The sequence below is a fragment of the Dermacentor silvarum genome, chromosome 6 (genome assembly GCF_013339745.2).
Source record: "Dermacentor silvarum isolate Dsil-2018 chromosome 6, BIME_Dsil_1.4, whole genome shotgun sequence".
In the NCBI taxonomy this organism is placed as follows: Eukaryota; Metazoa; Arthropoda; class Arachnida; order Ixodida; family Ixodidae; genus Dermacentor; species Dermacentor silvarum.
In genome coordinates, this window is record NC_051159.1 from 151,280,163 (window position 1) to 151,298,342 (window position 18,180).

General features: G+C 45.5%; 1 protein-coding gene across 3 annotated transcripts; it reads right to left on the reverse strand.

Annotated features, from left to right (window-relative positions):
• Positions 1-1,624: 1,624 nt before the first annotated feature.
• LOC119456235 (glycerophosphocholine cholinephosphodiesterase ENPP6) lies at positions 1,625-18,180 on the reverse strand. 3 transcript variants are annotated; one of them, XM_049669616.1, is made up of 9 exons: positions 17,767-18,180; positions 16,665-16,841; positions 11,031-11,218; positions 8,421-8,589; positions 8,215-8,324; positions 6,703-6,864; positions 5,027-5,170; positions 4,607-4,727; positions 1,625-4,490 (listed from the first exon to the last, which is right to left on the reverse strand). In XM_049669616.1, the coding sequence occupies exons 2-9, from the start codon at positions 16,705-16,707 to the stop codon at positions 4,276-4,278; spliced, it is 1,152 nt and encodes a 383-aa protein (XP_049525573.1). In that variant the 5' UTR covers positions 16,708-16,841; positions 17,767-18,180; the 3' UTR covers positions 1,625-4,275. The 3 variants fall into 3 exon arrangements, with proteins under 3 accessions (XP_049525573.1, XP_049525572.1, XP_037573811.1); XM_049669615.1 differs by having other exon boundaries at positions 16,665-16,883; XM_037717883.2 differs by lacking the exon at positions 17,767-18,180 and having other exon boundaries at positions 16,665-17,754.

An 18,180-nucleotide genomic window follows, 5' to 3' on the forward strand; every position in this document is an offset into this window, starting at 1 on the left:
GGAGGTGCATAGATGACGAGTAGCGAAAACGCTCAAGATGCACTGCCTCTTTCCACAAAGCACATGACAAGCACGATAATTGTCCCTGTTGACGTTGAATAGAGTATGTGTTCGCTGTTGCCATTTCTAGTTCGCTCTTCATTGCGTACTTTACTGAAAATTGGTCGGCGGTGCTTTGGCATTTGCTCGTGATCTCGCGTGTCATTTCCCACGTAAAACTGCTTCAACCTTTATTCCTGTCGCAGATGACAATGGTGATGCTGCACCCGGCCCTTCTACGAGGTTCACTGCGTTGCCCCCCAAGCGAGAAACACCGAGCATGCCCACCATTCACCACAGCTCTCAGCCTAGCACTCCCTCTGGAGAGACAGGTTAGTATATGTGCCTGCGGCGTAGCCCATGATCTTGCGCGCGTTCCTTTCCGATAGCAGCATTCTCCACAAACTGCAAATAAAAAAAAAACACCACCCAAGCACTCCGTACAGATGGTTAACCAGCGAAGCTGAAACGTGCGCTCCCGGTGTTTAGCAGTGGGTTAATCCCGACGCTGTAATAAAGCGTTTCTCAATTATTGGTTACATGTTTGTGTTTCTAGTGGAATGCAAGCGCCAATGACGGGCGGATGCTGCTAACCACGACGCCGAGCTAACTCGAGATATCGAACGCATGCGACAGCGGCGAGCTGAGGAGCCGGCGTTGCGGGCAGAGCAGATACGACGCAGAGAACGACGTCACTAACGGCGCTGCCAATGACGCGCGCGCTTGGGTGCGTCGTAGAGAACGACGTAACTGACGGCGTAGCCAATCGAGACGTTTATCGAAACATGGGACGAACGGTTTTTCGTTTCGCCTAGCCATATACAGCTTTCGCTGTAAAAGTTTCACCATAACAAACACTTCAAAGCAAGTTTCACTAGCCTATATGCGTCCGGTTTCTACCAACTATAACGCAGTGCAGAAGTGACTACGTTATATGTTGTATAAGTCAACTGTGTTGAAACAGTTCGTGCTAGTGACACCGCAATGTCTATAGGCCTGGAAAGATTGTAGAAAACATGCTGTCAGTGCAAAATCTGAACCTTTGAATAATAAATTACTCTATTGGGCTATTTTAAAACTTACGCTTAATGTGGTATTAGACATAACCTACTCACCTTTGAAATTAGAGGTAACCTTAGTTGCTTTTTTTGTGTTACTTAAACTTAATGTTGTATTATACATAACCTATTCGCCCTTGAAATGAAAGGTTATTTTCAGGTACCTCGCCGATCACACCAACCGGAGGCAATCAATCGAGTCTTCGCGAAGTTCTGCAAGCCGAAGACAACGGCGAGGAGTCAATCGCAGGACATTTGTTCGCGTAGTTTATGAGCAAGTCTCATACAATTTTTTGTGCATTATTATTTTCAATAGTTAACAATTTCATGTAGATATAGTGTCTCAATATATGTGAACTGTTATGAACTGTCGCGATGCGATTTCGCCATCTAGTCATGCTACTGTTATAAAAGTTACGAAAATGAGAAGGCACATCAAAAAAGGCTGTATTTCAGCGCATGATGAACCAACAAGCCCATCTTGCCACTCTGGTCGACATCAAAAAAGATGTCCAAGATTTTTTTTTTTGCGGGTTACCTTTAGATGGTTAAATATCATTCGGGTATTGTTTGCTATTTTGACGGGCTAACTGCACGTCCCTTTGCAATAAGTAGGTTTCTTATCCTCTTAATAGGAAGCAATGAGCAGAGATGCCTAGACTAACGTTCGTGGAAGATTTTGCCATGTTACCTTAGTTGCCTTATACAGTACATGCAAACAAAGCGTACGATGGTATTACAACGGTAAACGGCTAACTTTATTCGCTTTTAACTAGATAGGCTCTTGATAGTCACACGAACGTGACCTATATCCCTAAGACCAGTTTTGAAAGCTACAAATGAACCGAAATAAATGTTCGAAGAAAAACAATTGCAGAGCCGACGAATAAAAAAAGAAATGTTGCGTTTTCAACATTCATGAACACTTATTCGTTCCAAAAGGTTCGAAGGAAAACAATTATATTAACGCGACAGCGTTAAGGGCCCCGTGTCGCAGAAAATCCGGCGTCAGCAACCGGCGTGCGCTGCGGGTGGCGGAGAAAATCATCCCCAACCACCCCGACCGCGCAGGACCCCCACGTGGTGCAAGGTTTTGGTGAACAAAAATTGAATTTACGACAGTGACAGTGAAAATGGTAAAGTACGACTTTACCATTCGGCGTCGGATTCGCCGTCGTACTGTTTACCAATCGGCGTCGGGTGTAATTTAAATGTACGAGAAAACCTAATTCTGCTACGAGGAAACTCAAACACAAACCCCTTTTCCAGCATTTCTACCAGACCTACAGCCACCCGTTGCGATGCGAACAGGTCTCGGTAACGCTTTCGTGTTCTACTCTTAAAGGCGAAGCTTAAGCGTCCTCCAATTTTTATTGACCCGACTGATTCAAAAGATGTCATCTGCTTAACAATGATGAACGGTAATTCCTTCTTTTTTATTAAATGCCCTGCTCACGTGGTCGAACGTGTCAGCCGTCTCGCTAGGGTGTTCTTGGACATGACTAGACGGAGGAAATGCGAAACCAAACTTAATGCAATGTTATGTGCCAGCTTGTACTTCGCAATCCATAAAGTGTGCAAAGATCCTCCAATTGAGAGCTCAAAAAGCCGCGCCGAAAACTACTGTATGTTGTCAAGCTTTAGGAATCCACACTCATAATCGACAATTCAGGCTCATGCGCATCTCGAAAAACAAGCATGACTGAAAACACAGCACAAATTTTATTTGTCATAAAGAACACGATCAAAACTTACGCCCTCGTATATATCATCATCAGCAGCGTACGTTACGTGCTATGCAGGACGAAAGCATGTCCAAAAGATCTCCAATCACTCATGCCCTGCGTCAGCTGACCACATTGTATGCCTGCACATTTCATGACGTCAGCACATCACCTAGTTGTCTGCGGTCCATCCTCTGGTTTACCATCCTTGGTAACCATCCTGTAACTCATAGACCAGTGGTTGTCCGCTCCGCGCACTGCATGCTCTGCCCAACTCTATTTTCACCTCTTAATTACGGCCGATCACATTAAAATCCGGAGCTACAAAGCCGAGCGAAAATCCTCTTCAATTTAGAAATTCACAAACTTATCGCTTATAATTTCAACAAGTCCCGGGGCTCGGTTTAGGCAGCAGCAGGGAAAGAAAAAGTGGCGCGGCATGCAGAAAATTCATCAAAAACTGTAATGGTTATACAACTTTTTAAACTCCACCGTGACAGCGAAAAACGTAACATTAAGAAAAATGTTCAAAGCCGATGATAGGATTGCTTGTACGACCGAAAAGTATTGTAGGAGGACACATATTACAACCACCTGTGAAATGTTTTTAGAGATGTCGTTGTCAGAGTAAGGAGGTGAAACTGAGTTACCCATGCGATTTGATACGGTGACGATGGAGAAAAATTTGACAGCGTCGGTAAAGTGCTGTATTGTTTTTCTTAAAAAATATAACAATTATAAATTGTGTCACACTGGTTAGAGTCTTAATGTGTACGGACGTTTATAGCCGTTAAAGATTTTGCGTTGAAGTGACTATGTAAGCAAACAAGTACGAAATTCTGAATTGAACGAGAAAAGAAAAACTGTCCTGCTGCAGATATGTCCTTTCTACATATACAACAAAGAAATAATTTGCTTGCTTAGAACACTTTGAACAGTTGGTTCTATTTTTCACTTCATACCTGTAAAAGTGCAGCAGTACCATTTCTAGAAGTCGAAAGTACCAATAACTTAATTTTCCTTATAATTCGGCCAACTTAAAGTTCGCCCCCTTTCTTTCTGGTCTTTCTGGTTTCTGGTTCGCCCCCGCCTTTCTGGTCAATTCTCTGTGACAACCTTGCTGAATTTTAAGCGAATTATCTGACGGTATAACTCCAATTTCAAGACAAAGGCGGCATACTTCTGAACAGTATAGTTGTTCGATTGCCTCAAGGAACTGTGGCGTTTTGTCCGGTGCCTGTTTAGGGCGCAAACAGACATAGCTCAAAAATAAAACAACGATTGCGATGAGACGAGCATCAAGTAAAACGCGTTGTGTGTTAAATTCACGGAGTAAGACAGCTAAAATAAAAAAGGAAAGATTCAGAAGACAGAATTCCAAAGCGACACGGGAAATGACCGTATACCAGTGGCCCATAATTCACTTTTACTTCCACCAGTGGGTCTGTGTACCATCAGTGGTATAAGTAAGCGTACGCCGCGAACAGGATGTCCAGGAGTAGAGACAGTGAAGTGGCCGCGTCGCGGCCGCTGGCTCCACTGAAAAACATGCCCCGCACTCTCTCCTGGCTACCACTGTTCTGGAGAGGCCGGATGCCCAACTGCCGGCAGATGACGTTGTAGTGGTCCACCATGCGCACAGGTCCGCTCTGGAAGCCCTGTTTTAGTCCTGCGCAGAAAATGTGTATGCGTAGCTAAACGAACCCGTCAAATTTTCGTGCGCAGAAATGTGCACGTCCGCCGTGTATTCAAAATAAAAAAAAGGAATATTTTCGAACGACAAACCTGGACCAGTGGCCAAAAAGATGGTGCGCATGTCTTCGAGCTTCATGGGGTCGTAGCCATGGCCTCCGCCGACTGTCCTGTTGGGTCTCGGTATTTGCTTCTCGCTTTCTTGAAGCCGAATCTGCAAAGAAAACGGCAGTTCGAAGCAAGTTGTGTAAAAAAGAAAGCATTATTATCACCTCTGTCATTGTTAACTTACCAAAGTATCAATAAACGTTCGATGGTTGCCAAATGTTTCAGGTACTTTAAATGTACCTTGAAGGAATAGCATCATCAGGTTAGGTTTATCAGGGAAAGATTTAATGTGCTGTTTTAGCCAGAAACTTCCGCCGCTTATCGAAGTGGAAGCCAATGGAAAACTTACCAGGAGAACAAAGGACCACACAAGGCGCTGTTTAATTAGGATGAAGTGAAGCTTACCTTCATAAACAGGTAACCCGGATCTGCTGTGAGCACAATGGGTTGCGTCAAGTAAGACTCCTTGAGATGGTACGACTCAGGCAGTTCCTCTCGTTTGAAGACGTTTAGGCCCTTAATGTTCAAGCTTTTCAGCTTGGAGTACACCTGCATGTGTTCGGAAGACAATTTGTACGCTCTACGCCAAGCAGCCGAACAATCAGACTCTTCGGTTTCAACAGTGTTCGACTCTGGTGAACGAGTAGCTTTGATTGCTACAAAATATGTTCGGGGTTAGGTTGATGAGGTATTAAGACCAGCGCGTGACGGAAGACGAAAGCACACAAGGAGACGAGGATGGGCGCTTCACATAGATTAAAAGCTCTGGACCAAACATGAACTTCGGTCCCAGGTTGAGGATTACGTGCACGTCCTTTGGGAAACGAATGTCGCCTTCGGAGTGTAATTGCAGGGGGCGTTTTTATGTTACATCAGGCGCTGGTCGTAATTATGCAGAACCGACTTGCTCGATGCTACACTTGACGGAATTATAAGTTGACCTGCCCGTGTAGATACTCACAAAAATTGTTGAACGAAGTCGACATAAGTCGAATATTTCTTGCATAATCGTAAAGTAAAACGATGGAGTTGCGCGACCGTTGAAGTGGACTTTTTCATCGCGGAAAATTCGAGAATTGCAGAAAAGTATAAATTTTAGTTTTTTTTTTCCTCGTTATGTGTACCAAAAGCTTGTCTGTGCCGGTGCGACATATAAGATACAGACAATTGTGGACCACAGGGACGGCGAAAACGCTCAGTTTACCCACCATGCGAACGTGTTTCCCGCAATGTAGAAGTGCTACCTAAAAGTTTTTGTGGACGTATTGCACTGCAGCAGTTCTACGCTGTGCCGCTTGGTGGTGATGAAATGAACGTTTTGCCGGCACCTTTGATCCGCACAAACATTTGCCTGCTACTGTACACCTCACTGCTCAAAACAAAAAGGGTGCCGGACAAGATTGCAAGGTGCGTTTCAATCTTGATAAAACCATGCTTTTTTTTTAAGTATTCACATTGAAGACCTCCGTAGAACCAGTAGCATAATTCAACACCATCAAAGCTTATGGCACGAAACATTATACGATGAAGAAGCAAGCAGTTCTGGAGAATATTTATTTCAGGAGGGAGAAAACTACTGTTTAAATTAAAGTATTATTTAAACTCTTAAATAATGTCACCATATGATTGTACACTTAGGTCTGATTGTTTGGCGACCTAACCAAATGATGCGTTATGCACAGCTCCGATTTTATTTATTTTGTGTCCCCACACTTTCACATACATGATTAGTAATCCTATTCCCAATAAAAAGCACGCCATCTCACATACAGTAAATGCATTCACGGATTTCGTTATGCTAATAAAGCATGCTCCATAGTAGGAGTTTTAAAAGTGTAAGTTGTCCTGTTCACAAACAGGCCGGTGTGTAGAAATTAGAAGTCAAAATGGAGTAGCAAGCAAGCAAAACGTTAACGCCCTCACCCTCACTAATACTGCCTATAGTTGTTTCTGCACTGCCTTGTCACGACCGCAAATACTTGACGCATTTCTTAACAGAATTACAGCAGAGTTTCCGTGAGGTAACGATGAAATTTTTGACGAGCAAGAAAAAATTCCGTACGTGAAGACATCGAGCACACCTTTTCAATCTTGTCCGGGTGGGGCCGAAGCATTGAGAGCGACCCATCGTCGAGCACGGAATGAAAGTCGTTGGCGTCAAGATGCGGCTCGATGTCGATCATCTCGTTCTTGTCCAGGCCTGTGTCGGTCATGCCGTGGTCGGACACCACGATGATGCTAAGCTACGAAAGGAATGATATCAAGCTCAAACATTTGCACGCAGACCATTTATTAAAGACCCCAAATGCGGTCCATTTACGAGCAGATATTAATATTATCAAAGAATCCGCATTCCACATATCAGACGCGTTGTGTCATCTCATATGGGAAGCTCAATCAGTCTATGACAACAAATAAAGAACATGTTTCTGAAATAATTTTAAAGGAATTGTTTGCAAGTTATCTGCCTGGCCAACTATGAGCCGGTGATTTTTTATACTGATGCCTCGCGCGTCTGTGTACTGTTGCCCACCGCGGTGGCTTAGCTGCTAAGCACGAGGTCGCGGGATCAAATCCCGGCCGCGGCAGCCGCATTTCGATGGGGGCGAAATGCAAAAACACCCGGGTCCCGTGCGTTGGGGACCTCTTAAAGATCTTCTGGGGGTCGTCGTTTGGCACGTAATTAAATCGTCGTTTGGCACGTAAATCAAATCGTCGTTTTGGCACGTAAAACCCAAGAATTTAATTCATTTCTGTGTACTGCGTCAAATCGTCGTTCAACGCAGGCGCTCGGTGGGTGGGCGAGTGTCTGCTTGCACATGGGTGGACGCTTGATAGGGCATGTGCGTTCGCGCAAATTAGAACTAACCCATAAAAGCCCGTATTCTGAGGAACGTTATTTTCATTATTTTACTACTATTTGCGAGTATTTAAGGCATATACACGCTTGATAGCACCTCTCTGTAAACCATAATTTTCACACCGCAACTACGAATATGAGCTGCGAGTAAGCCATGTGACTAACATAGACTTTTTCTCTCGTTAGATTATTGCACCCACCTATAAGGAGAGAGAGATAGAGATAACAATGTAGTTAAATGTTGACCCTAGGCCTATATGGAAAAGTGGGTAAGGGGAAGGGAGTCAAGCTTGGCTTACTATGGAAACTTCACACACGAAGAGCCATACTGAGCTACATATATACCTTCGACGTTAGTCCATGGTCGGGCCCAGTGCTCGAAAGATGGCACCTCCTTAGGTAGGTACATTTCACGGTACGAACTGAGTTCGCATTCCCACACGAGGTGATGAACTTTAGGAGTTACCTCCCTTAAGCATGAACACCATGACAGTCACCATTGTTCTCCCATATTTGAAATTTAACAATGCTCCAGTAGGTTGTAAGCAAATAGCATTCACCACACAGGCGCTGTGAAAACCCAAAATATCTGCAAAAGTTTGAACTTCACGAGAAGAGCGCTTGAGAACGTTATACGCGTGTTCTCGCGATTTCTCGGGGGAACTTCGTAATTTACTGAGTTTATAGTATAGTTTAAACCACGATGTCTTCATTAGTGTACACTCCCTCTTACCTGATCGCTCATATTTTGTCTCTTGGCTTCGTCAAGCAAATGCTTGATGAGAGAATCTGCACTTTTGAGTGCTTTTCGTCGCTCCATTGAGTCCGGCCCATATTCATGTCCTGTGAGCGAGAGGGAGAGAGAGAGAGAAACAGAAAAAAAGCTCTCTATTGAGATACAGAGAATACACACCCAATACGCACCCAACTCCGGCTTACCTGCCGCATCGACGGCTTCGTAGTAAACGAGCGCGAAGTCGAGTGTGTTCTGTTTCATCTTATCAACTGCCTCAGAAAGTGCAGATTTAGTGTCGTTTTCAACCGTAAGCCACTCCCCGTAAAGCTTGTAGGGCAAGCATATAGTAGGCTTGACACCTCGTATTTCAACCTGAAAAAAATTTCACCACATGTATTAATTAAAATCCTAATAGAAATATTTATGCCTAGAAATTTTACAGAACAGTCTTAATATTACTTGATATTCCAAAAAAAAAGATTTTACCGCTTCGGGTGGAGGGACATTTGGCTCAGAACTTATTATACTTTTTTGCATGTGATTATATACGCTTCTAATTTTGCGGTTAAGTAACACACGAGCTTTACAGATTCCATAGCGGAGGCCTCGGGATTAATTTCGAGCACCTATGCAGTCCTGCCATTTTATAGCGAAGCTGTTATAGGCTAGGTTCCAGGAGATCGCGTCCTGCAACGGAAGTAGATAGACCGGATGTAGATCAACAATTTCAGACGCGTCGCATCACCTTGTGGCGTCGCATGAAAATGTCGGGATGGCAGCGTTTTTAAACTTCGGGATCGTAAAACATGCATGGATAGATGGATGGATGCTAGGCGCGTCCCCTTTGGAATGGGGCGGTGGGTAGTGCCACCAAGCTCGTTCATATATTGCCGAATGTCGTACCTGTCATCCAAAAAAAGAAAAACGAAGAATGTCCATCACCACACTTTTTGAACCCCTATTGGGAACATTGTTCTTGTACACTGTTTGTCGTTTCTCTACTTCCACCAATATTCCAATCGCCTCTTACTAATCTCTATTGTGGACATGTTTACTTTTCCCCTGCTCTCGCTGAACCCAAGGGCTTCAAAGAGGCCAGATGTGCCTAAAATCTTCACATTCTACTAGAATGTCAGACGCGTCGCGCCACCTTGTGGCGTCGTATGAAAACGTCGGGATGGCGGCGTTTTTAAACTTCGGGATCGTAAAAACCTCGTGCACCACACCACGCTTTTCGCAGGAACTTATGTTTGCTTCGTCATTACGTGACGTAGCTCAACCCTGGCGGCCACGGAAGCGCGTCAGCGCTAGCACGCGCGCTACGATTGGCGTATCCGTCTTTAAAAGCGTGCTGCCAGCCAGGACCGCGAGGGGGAAAGAAATGCGAACCGTCCATGTGGCCCAGATCCCGCAAACTTGAAACTTTTCACCGAAGCAACGACCAATCACCACATGCACTGCTTCGCTGGTCATCCACCTTCACAAAGTGGAATGGCACTGAATTTTTGTCGTATGTCGGGCACAACTGTGGAGTCGGGCCCCTTCGACTACTGGTACCGAGCTACAGCTTATGCAGAACGCGGTTTGCCCATTCCTCTAGCGAGCTACTGCACGTTGAGGGAAGGGGAATTGCGAAAGAAAAAGGAACAAGATGGGTTACAATGACAACAAACGGAAAACCAGCAGTATCGTGTTGAATTGGGCTGGTTGGTACATTACTGAACTTGAAGGAAACAGCACTAAACACCTTGTGAAACGCTCAAGCTTCGCCTTTATGAGTAGAACGCGATATCATTAAAGGGTCCCTGTCTGCTCCTCACGCTTCCTGGCAACTGCACTTTATCCAACCGTAATCTTTACCGGGAAACGCTTGCGGCGAACGCTATGCACGAAGACAAGCTTTCAGTTTTTTTTTCTGTCCCCTGCACGGCCGGCGCCGCCACTGCCGTGGATGATGGTGGTGATGATGATGGTGATTTAATGGCCTCCCCTTTGAAGCAGGGCGGTGACAAATAGTCACCTCGCCTGTGTGATTTAATCAGGTCTGCTATGCATATTTTTTTCTAGCATTTTTGTATACATTTCGTTAATCTTTTTTTCCCCTCAATATCTACCTTGTACCTCTACCTACGACTAAGAGATCAAATCAGGTGGTATCAATCTCTTCCCTGTTTTTTTCCCACCGATACTCTTAACGTCTCTTGCTTATCTCGACTGCTGACCGGTTGATGCTTCCCACCACTTTAAGCCCAAGCGCTTCTGGAAGGTGTACGTTGCCTACTGTTCTCACTGGGTGAATCTCTTCACATTTCACTAGGATGTGTTGAGTGGTCTCCGGATCTTTGCTGCAGCATGCATATGCCTCATCTAGTTCCGAATATTTGCACCGGTATGTTTTAGTGGTTAGGGAACAGACTCGGCCTTCAAATAGCAAGGTACTGCCCTTTGTGTTATAGTACAGATTTTCCCTTCTAATTTCTTTCTTCCCATTCTCTTTCTCCGCGGATGCGCAGAGGCGACCGCCATCTGGTGGGGCTGCAAGAAACCGAGTGCGCCGCTCTCTTTTGGTATATCATTTTCGCTCACGGTCAACGCCGGCGACGCAGTGCTTTCTGCTTAAAGGAACCCTTGTTGCTATCACTTTAAATCAGGATGGTGACGAGAGGAGACAAACGGAGCGCTGCGTTCGTATTCTCTCGTCCCCGTCGAGCCTTTTGGCGCTGCGTGCTTAAAGTTCAGAGCGAAGAAGCAAAGCGCATAACGAGCAAGACCCAGCCTAGGAGGATGGAGTACGTGGAGCCGGGCGGGCGTACCTGGCAGCCGTCCCACCAGTACATGGCGGTGCGGATCCCGTTTTTCTCTGCTGTGACCCAGACGGGCTCCGCGTGGTTCCACCAGTGCGGGTGTGACACATTCGGGTGGGGCGCCATCAAAAAGTAGTCATCGTACTTCTCGTCGTACATGAAGTTTTGCACGAAGCCGTGCCGCTCCGCATACAGACCTACAAGAAAGGTAAGGAAGAGCGTTTGCTCGTACACAAGCGCGAGAATTAAAGAAAAAAAAAGGACTGATATTTACCTTCGTAAAGGAAAATACCCTCAAGGTCGAGCGATTCACTATGCCCAGTAACAAAATTTGCTTTGAGCAAAACAGAAAAATTACGACAATTTACTGACATGCATTTTCTGTTTTTTTCTTTCTCCACTTTTCTCTCCTTGTCATCATCTCCTTCTCAGTTTGTTACCCTTACCCCAACGTTGAGTAGCAGGCTAGAACACAGTAGAACACACAAGCTGGCCTCTCAGGTTTTTTCTTAGAATAAATTTTCCTATTTGTTGTGTGTTCATTTTTCTGTAATCTCACAAAATTAATCTCTTGACGCTTCTTACGATTATTTTAAACAAATACTTTTCCTAACATAGTTTAGTGCGCCATTCATGACGCAGCTACTGGTGTAGATGAAAATATTTCACATGACACTGGGCCTTGCTACCATTGCCGATGCAATGGCTAATGAGTGCTCTTTCGTCACATCAATTGTAGCTATTTTACCATCAGACATACTCAGTTCATCTCCAGCAATGGCTTTTCTATATTACTCTACTTTTTATATGGCACACTACGCCATAGTTTTTATTCCCACTGGAATACACGGATCTTACACGTGATTGCCCTGAGCGGAGCAATCACGATTGCTCTGGCGCTTTATGGCTATAGTAGCCTTTGTGCCATTAAACACCATAAATAATCATCATCGTCATATAACATAGTTTAGTACTTCGGAGCAAAAAAAAAGTTTCACCTTTCCTCACTGCAGTTTTCAGCGAGTATGAAAGAGCCAAACTTTCACTCCGTGTGCTGGGGCCGTATTTACACGGATCAATGGGAGTTTTTCTTTTCAATGTGGCTAGCTGGCTCGCAAGCTGGCTGGTTAGCTAACCAACTAGCCTATGCGCCACCATTTATTGAATCTGTGTAAGCTAGATCAAGTAAAAGACATATTTGCCGCTTTAAAGACACACAAGAAGGACGGCACATTAACAACGACACTGGCGGCAATGTGTCTTAATGTGTCTTAATTGTTGTGCGAGTCTTTTTAGGGGCACATAAATCTTTCAGGAAATGCCAACTATTCCAAGGAGCCGGAGTGCAAGAATGAATCCAAATTAATAAAACTGGGTCTGTGCTTGAGTGATTTCAGATATGCTGTCAGGTAAGACTGGATTGCATGTTTGGGCTGCGGTGCACAGTTACATAGAGGACGGATTTATACGATGACAAATGAGAAACCGACGAGACACCGTTTTCTGCGGAGCATTTTTGCAACCCTTGTGCACCTTCACCACTCACTGTAGAATAATGTATACCCTTAAAAGTTAATACGGGTGTCAATAGGTCTAGAACACACACACTTACAGCCTTTTTTAGGTACTACTAGTTTGATACATTTCTACACAGGCCACAAAGCACTTATAGCTTTGACATTTCGCCCCTTTGCTACATGCGAAAGATGCTTTATTCATACTGAATTTCAACTTGACACACGCTATAGTTCAGGAACGACGCAATATTGAAAACCGCACCAGCTCCAAGTTGTAATTAACACGAATTTGATAAATTCTTACAACGCCTATAATTATCTCACGCCGTTATAGGTTTGCCGCCTCCTCGTGCTTGACATGCCCAACATCCCCTCCAATTTCCTTGCTCTAATTGCAATAGAATAACTCAGGTAACAAATTTTCATCGGCCATTTCCAGCGGGCATTTCTTTCCAATCTAGTCACTCATTCGTTGTGAAAAAAAGTGAAGGGCTACTTCAAGCTACAAAGAGTGATTGCTGACAAGCAGATAAATGACATACACTTCAAGAAAGGCCGTCGACGTTTAAGGTCAACAACAACATGCCACATACGAGGTTCCGGGGCAGCTGCGGCTGCGCAGTGCGCACGCAGTTCGCATTGCGGTCGACAGAAAGGCGCCAAGGGTTTAGGCCCGTCTAGAGTTACTGTAGCCCTTCGGAAGTATAAACAGGAACACTATAGGATAACCTAACCACCGGCCCACTGGCGCCAAGCGTGAAGCATGGCGAAAATAAAACGGTAGCTATACATTGAACTAGAGCACTGCACGGGCCGATTTTTTTAGCCCGGGCCCGGCGCGGGCCCGTTTTTACGTTGGGCGGCCCCCCCGAGCCCGATCAAAACTTTTATGACGAGACCCGGGCCCGGGCTACGTTACCCGCCCGGCCCGGCCCGCCACCCCTTTACCTTAGGCCCAAGCCCGGCCCGAGCCCGACTCGAAACCGGCCCGAGACCGAAAAATAATGTTTTTCAGAGTTGAGACGCCCGAGAATAACTCGCTGCACGTCACATGCACACCACCAGAAAGCCCGGGCCCGGCCCGGGCCCGCCTCAAAAAACCCGAGCCCGGCCCGGGCCCGCGTCAAAAAGCACACGCCGTGCCCGAGCCCGGCCCGAGCCCGTGAAAAAACTGCTCTACCCGGCCCGGCCCCGCCCGGGTTTTCGGGTAAGCCCGAGCCCGTGCAGTGCTCTACATTGAACCATTGCTCTCGGTGCAGTTGATGATGATTATCATGATGAGTTATTGGCAGCCCCTTTGAAACGGGGCGGTGAAAAATAGTCACCTAGCCTGCTTGAGTTAATCAGGCATGTTATACATGCTTTTTATTCTAGCATTTTTGTATACATCGCCTTAATCTTTCTTCTCTTCCTCAAAACTCCATATTTACCTTGCACCGCTACTTATGCCTGTAACGAATCCGGTCGTATCAATCACTTCCCTGTGTGTGTGTGCTTTTTTTTTTTTTCCAAGTTATTGCACCTCGCCAGCGCCGGCAGCAGCGTTTTTGTCTCTCTCTCTCTCTCTCTCTCAATCCCCCTCTCCGCCCCCTTTCTTTTTTTCTTCTAATCTCTATTTGTACCGCTGTGCCACGCGCGCTCTTACGAGTCGTCGCTCGCCTCCTCAAGGTCGGAGTCTTGTTTGTGACTCGGTGCCCTTATACTTACAACGACAGGAGCACTCTCTATTTGTTATTTTTCGCACCGTTAGCGTCCTTGCATTCTTCAGCTATATTTTTCTGTTCTTGGCGTTCGTATTGTGTGTGTGTAAAGCATCACTGAATGGTTCCGCACTTCGACTGGAGCGACACTTTCCCTCTGTGCATATTTGCTAGCCTTGCTTACAGTGGTGCTGCCTCGACCCGATGTGTTTTCGTGTCGGCTTCCACGCAGAATCGTCTCTGGCAGCAGCGGTCGCACGCAGATGTTGCATTCCCGCCTCTAGCCGGAACACTTAGACGCCGTCTTCCACGTATTATTTTCTCTATTAGCGAAACTCTGTTGACTACTAAAGGGATGTAATTATTATTCAAAAGCAGTTATTTATACCAGAACTTAGTTGCCGTTTACGTATTGAATATATTGCACGCCCGAACTCTAAAACCATTAATACGGTGCTCTTTTTTTTTTTTTTGGCGTAGTCATTATTGGCGTAATCGTTATACGTAAATAACGTTAATTCTTTCATCTATGAAACGCTAAGAATCGCGTGCTGTTATAGAAAGAGGCACAGAAAGAAATTTAGACAATATAATTAAGCCAGTGACCGCACTGCTGACTTGCGAATGAATAATAATTTAAATATTGTTGCTTTTACACGACCAAAGTGGTGAAGTGCGCACCACCTGCTTCAAAGGAAAGAAGTTAACATTTATAAAGGCAGTGCAGTAGAGATGAGAACGTCTATTTGTTGGCAACACACTACTAGAAGCGGCGGGATTGAGTAAGTGTGTGATGAAACATTCATCAGCTAAATAAGTCATATCTCAAAATTAACGTCTTAATTAATAAGTTAGGATACTTGGGGCGATTGTGAAATTGTATCTGGCCACCGTTCGAAGAATTTCCGCCGAGTAGGAATCCCGAGTTCTGAAAACTGCACAAATTATTACAATCGACGCACTCGAAGACGAAGGATCACATACGCATATATACAACGAGCGCAGGCCTACAAATTTATTTCACATATAATATTTGTCAATCCTCCGTCATGTTCGTGTGTGTCCATTGTAGTACTTAGCACTTTTCACGATGGATGGATGGATGGAATTAACTTTATTGAAGTCCTGCAGGTCGTGATGTCGTACCAAATAGCCTCGTTCATAGCTCTTCTAAATCTGCAGTCTAGGACCAGTCTCCAAATTTTCGTCCTCACAAATGTATAGCTAAGTACACTGCTGTTCTTAGCTTTGTTACACATTATGCGACGTGGGGAAAGGAGGGAGGCGCAAACTTCAACAACAGCGCATTTCGGAGCATTTCTGGGACACCAAAGTTAGACAGGACAGATGTGCTTGCATCGGTACCACGCACCTATACAACCAGCCGCGCCAGTACATGTAGATCTGAGCGAATAACCGAACAAATATCCTTTCAATGCTGGTGATTCTGAGTCCATGTCCGAACCAGTCTGTGATTCTATGAGTTTGAGCAAGATCGAGTGCTGTGCCTGCATCCGCGAGCCTGTGAGTCCGAGCGAGCCTGCCTGGGCCTGATTCTGGCGAGCCTAAATTTGAGTCCGGCGACATCTGCTCTCCGTGAGTCTGAACGAGACGTAAAATAAAGGTATATTTCGTGATTGAGTTAGATGTAGTTGTGTTCATTTTGTTTACCATTTATAAGCAGCACACCCGCTTTTCCTGATCTGCGGAGACACAAGCTTTTATGAATGAATACTCGATCATCACCGTCAGTGGACGTGAGTGTGGACGTGAATGGACGCGGGTGCATGTATAACCTAATATATATATATATATATTGGCGAGTGAGTGTGAGTGACTGCCCATTTATTCTACCACCTATGATGTTACGTTCGTATGCCCACAATTGTAAAACTTGAACGATAAGGCTGATGCTTACAGCTGGAAACGAATAAAACAACAAGTAACCCAAATCACGGTTGTGGACTCAGTGTACTTGCATATATCGACCCTGTTAATGAATGAACACGTATTATACCAGAATGCAAATCTCCCTTGCGATATCCGCCGCTAGCAACACACATTAGAAGTTTATACATAGATACCTTTGTTTACCGAAAGCGGAACCACGGTCATATCATATCAGCACATCACTTATTGCACCAGTCAACCGGTTTGACATATCCACACTACAATAAGACCTGTAAGCAGCATGTCTCGGATATTCATAGAGATGCAGGTTGGGTGAATCTGCCTCACGCTTATGTAAACCTCAGAACATGAGGCATATAATTGTGAGTGTCCATCTTAATTTGAGCAAAGCTCAAAATCGTTCCCGCGTAATGCATCAATAGGTTATCGAGGCCCTCTATATAGAAAGCGAAACGGCATTTTCAAAGCAGAATAGGCTGCGTCCAAAGCGTTCAAACCATGAAAACACAGCTCACCGGTGACGATGCTATACCAATTGGGGTACGAGTTGGCCGGCATGATGGGAACCACGTATTCGGCCTTCACTCCTGTCTTGGCGAGTTCGTCGAATCCCGGAAGGTCCGGTTCGGACAGGTAGTCCCAGCGCACGCCATCCACCAGGAAAAGGACCACGCGTGGACGGCTCGCACCCGCTGCAGACGCCGCGTGGTACTCGCAGACCACGAATGCGGAGACTAGTAGAAAGCCGAGCACGCATTCAACGAGACGAGAGGACGCGACTCCGCGCAATGAGTTTAACCTCGGTGGTTTCATTCTTTAGTGCGAGTACTCGAGATTTACAGCGAAAAGTTATTTACAAGGCTCAGATCTGCGGCTGATTTTGGCACTATTGGCAAGGAGGCATAGACCGGACAACATCTAAAGAGCAGTCTATAGACACTCGTCTGCTGACTGAGTGAGCAGGAAAATGTAGGTAGTTGAAAACACCAGCGGAAAACTTCTTTCTTCGGTAGCACGGCCCACTCCGTGAATGCGGTGGTGTCTATCTTGTGCTCGCCCGAGGAGCGAGATGCACTTCCGTGGGGAAAGCGTGGCGCTAGAGGAGGGTGAGCGTAAAAGGAGGGGGCCTCACACCATTTACACGAGGCATTCGGCCCGAGAAATTTGAGTGACACCCTGTCACATATGACGTCATCCGGGGGACTCCGCTGCCACGCCACCCCGCGTGAGTGCTCGATGCGTGAAGGCTGCTTGACCCGGTCGTTCAACTTTTCTTGCTCGACTTTTAAAGCGAACTTTTCTTAGCGAGCCTTCCAATATTTTGATGACTGTGGCGGCTGCTGTGGTCTTGCCGAATAGATCGCACACAGAAAATAAGAGAAATACGCACCCGGCAGTCGGCTTGAACCTCTACCAGCACAAAAACCCAATGATCTAACCATTAGCCACAATCGCACGCATACTTTTCTCGTGCCAACGCCAAGGCAATATTGTAAAGCCAAGTAGCTCTTTCAGACGATTCGCAATTTCGTCACACCGCATAATACGATTGTGCAAAAGCACGTGCACCAATTTCCATTTGGTCACAAACACTCGAATAAAATGGGTGAACCTTACCTCTGTTAAGCGTAAACAGCGCAAGAAGCAACTCGGAGACGAAAACGAGGCGGGGAAAGCACTGACTTCGAAAGCATGATTTATCCTTAGGTAGACACTATTTGTTGCATGCGTACAAAATATAACATAAGTTTACATAAGAAAACATCTAACAAAAACTCTAAACAGCCACTCTCGCCCACTGCGCATGTTTCCTGCATGCTATAGAATCCAGTGGCTCACTATCACATGTGCACTGCTTCCTAGAAATTTTTGCTGCTTCGCCAATTAGTACGCATGTTTGTTGATCTTAAACTGGCAAATTACTGCGTTCCACTCGAAGTGCGTGGTACAGCCATACGTGCCGGAATGTAGAGCGAGAACGCCTTCCTTTCCGTTACGGACATTATTTGCTGGCGTGCAGGCGCTCATTGA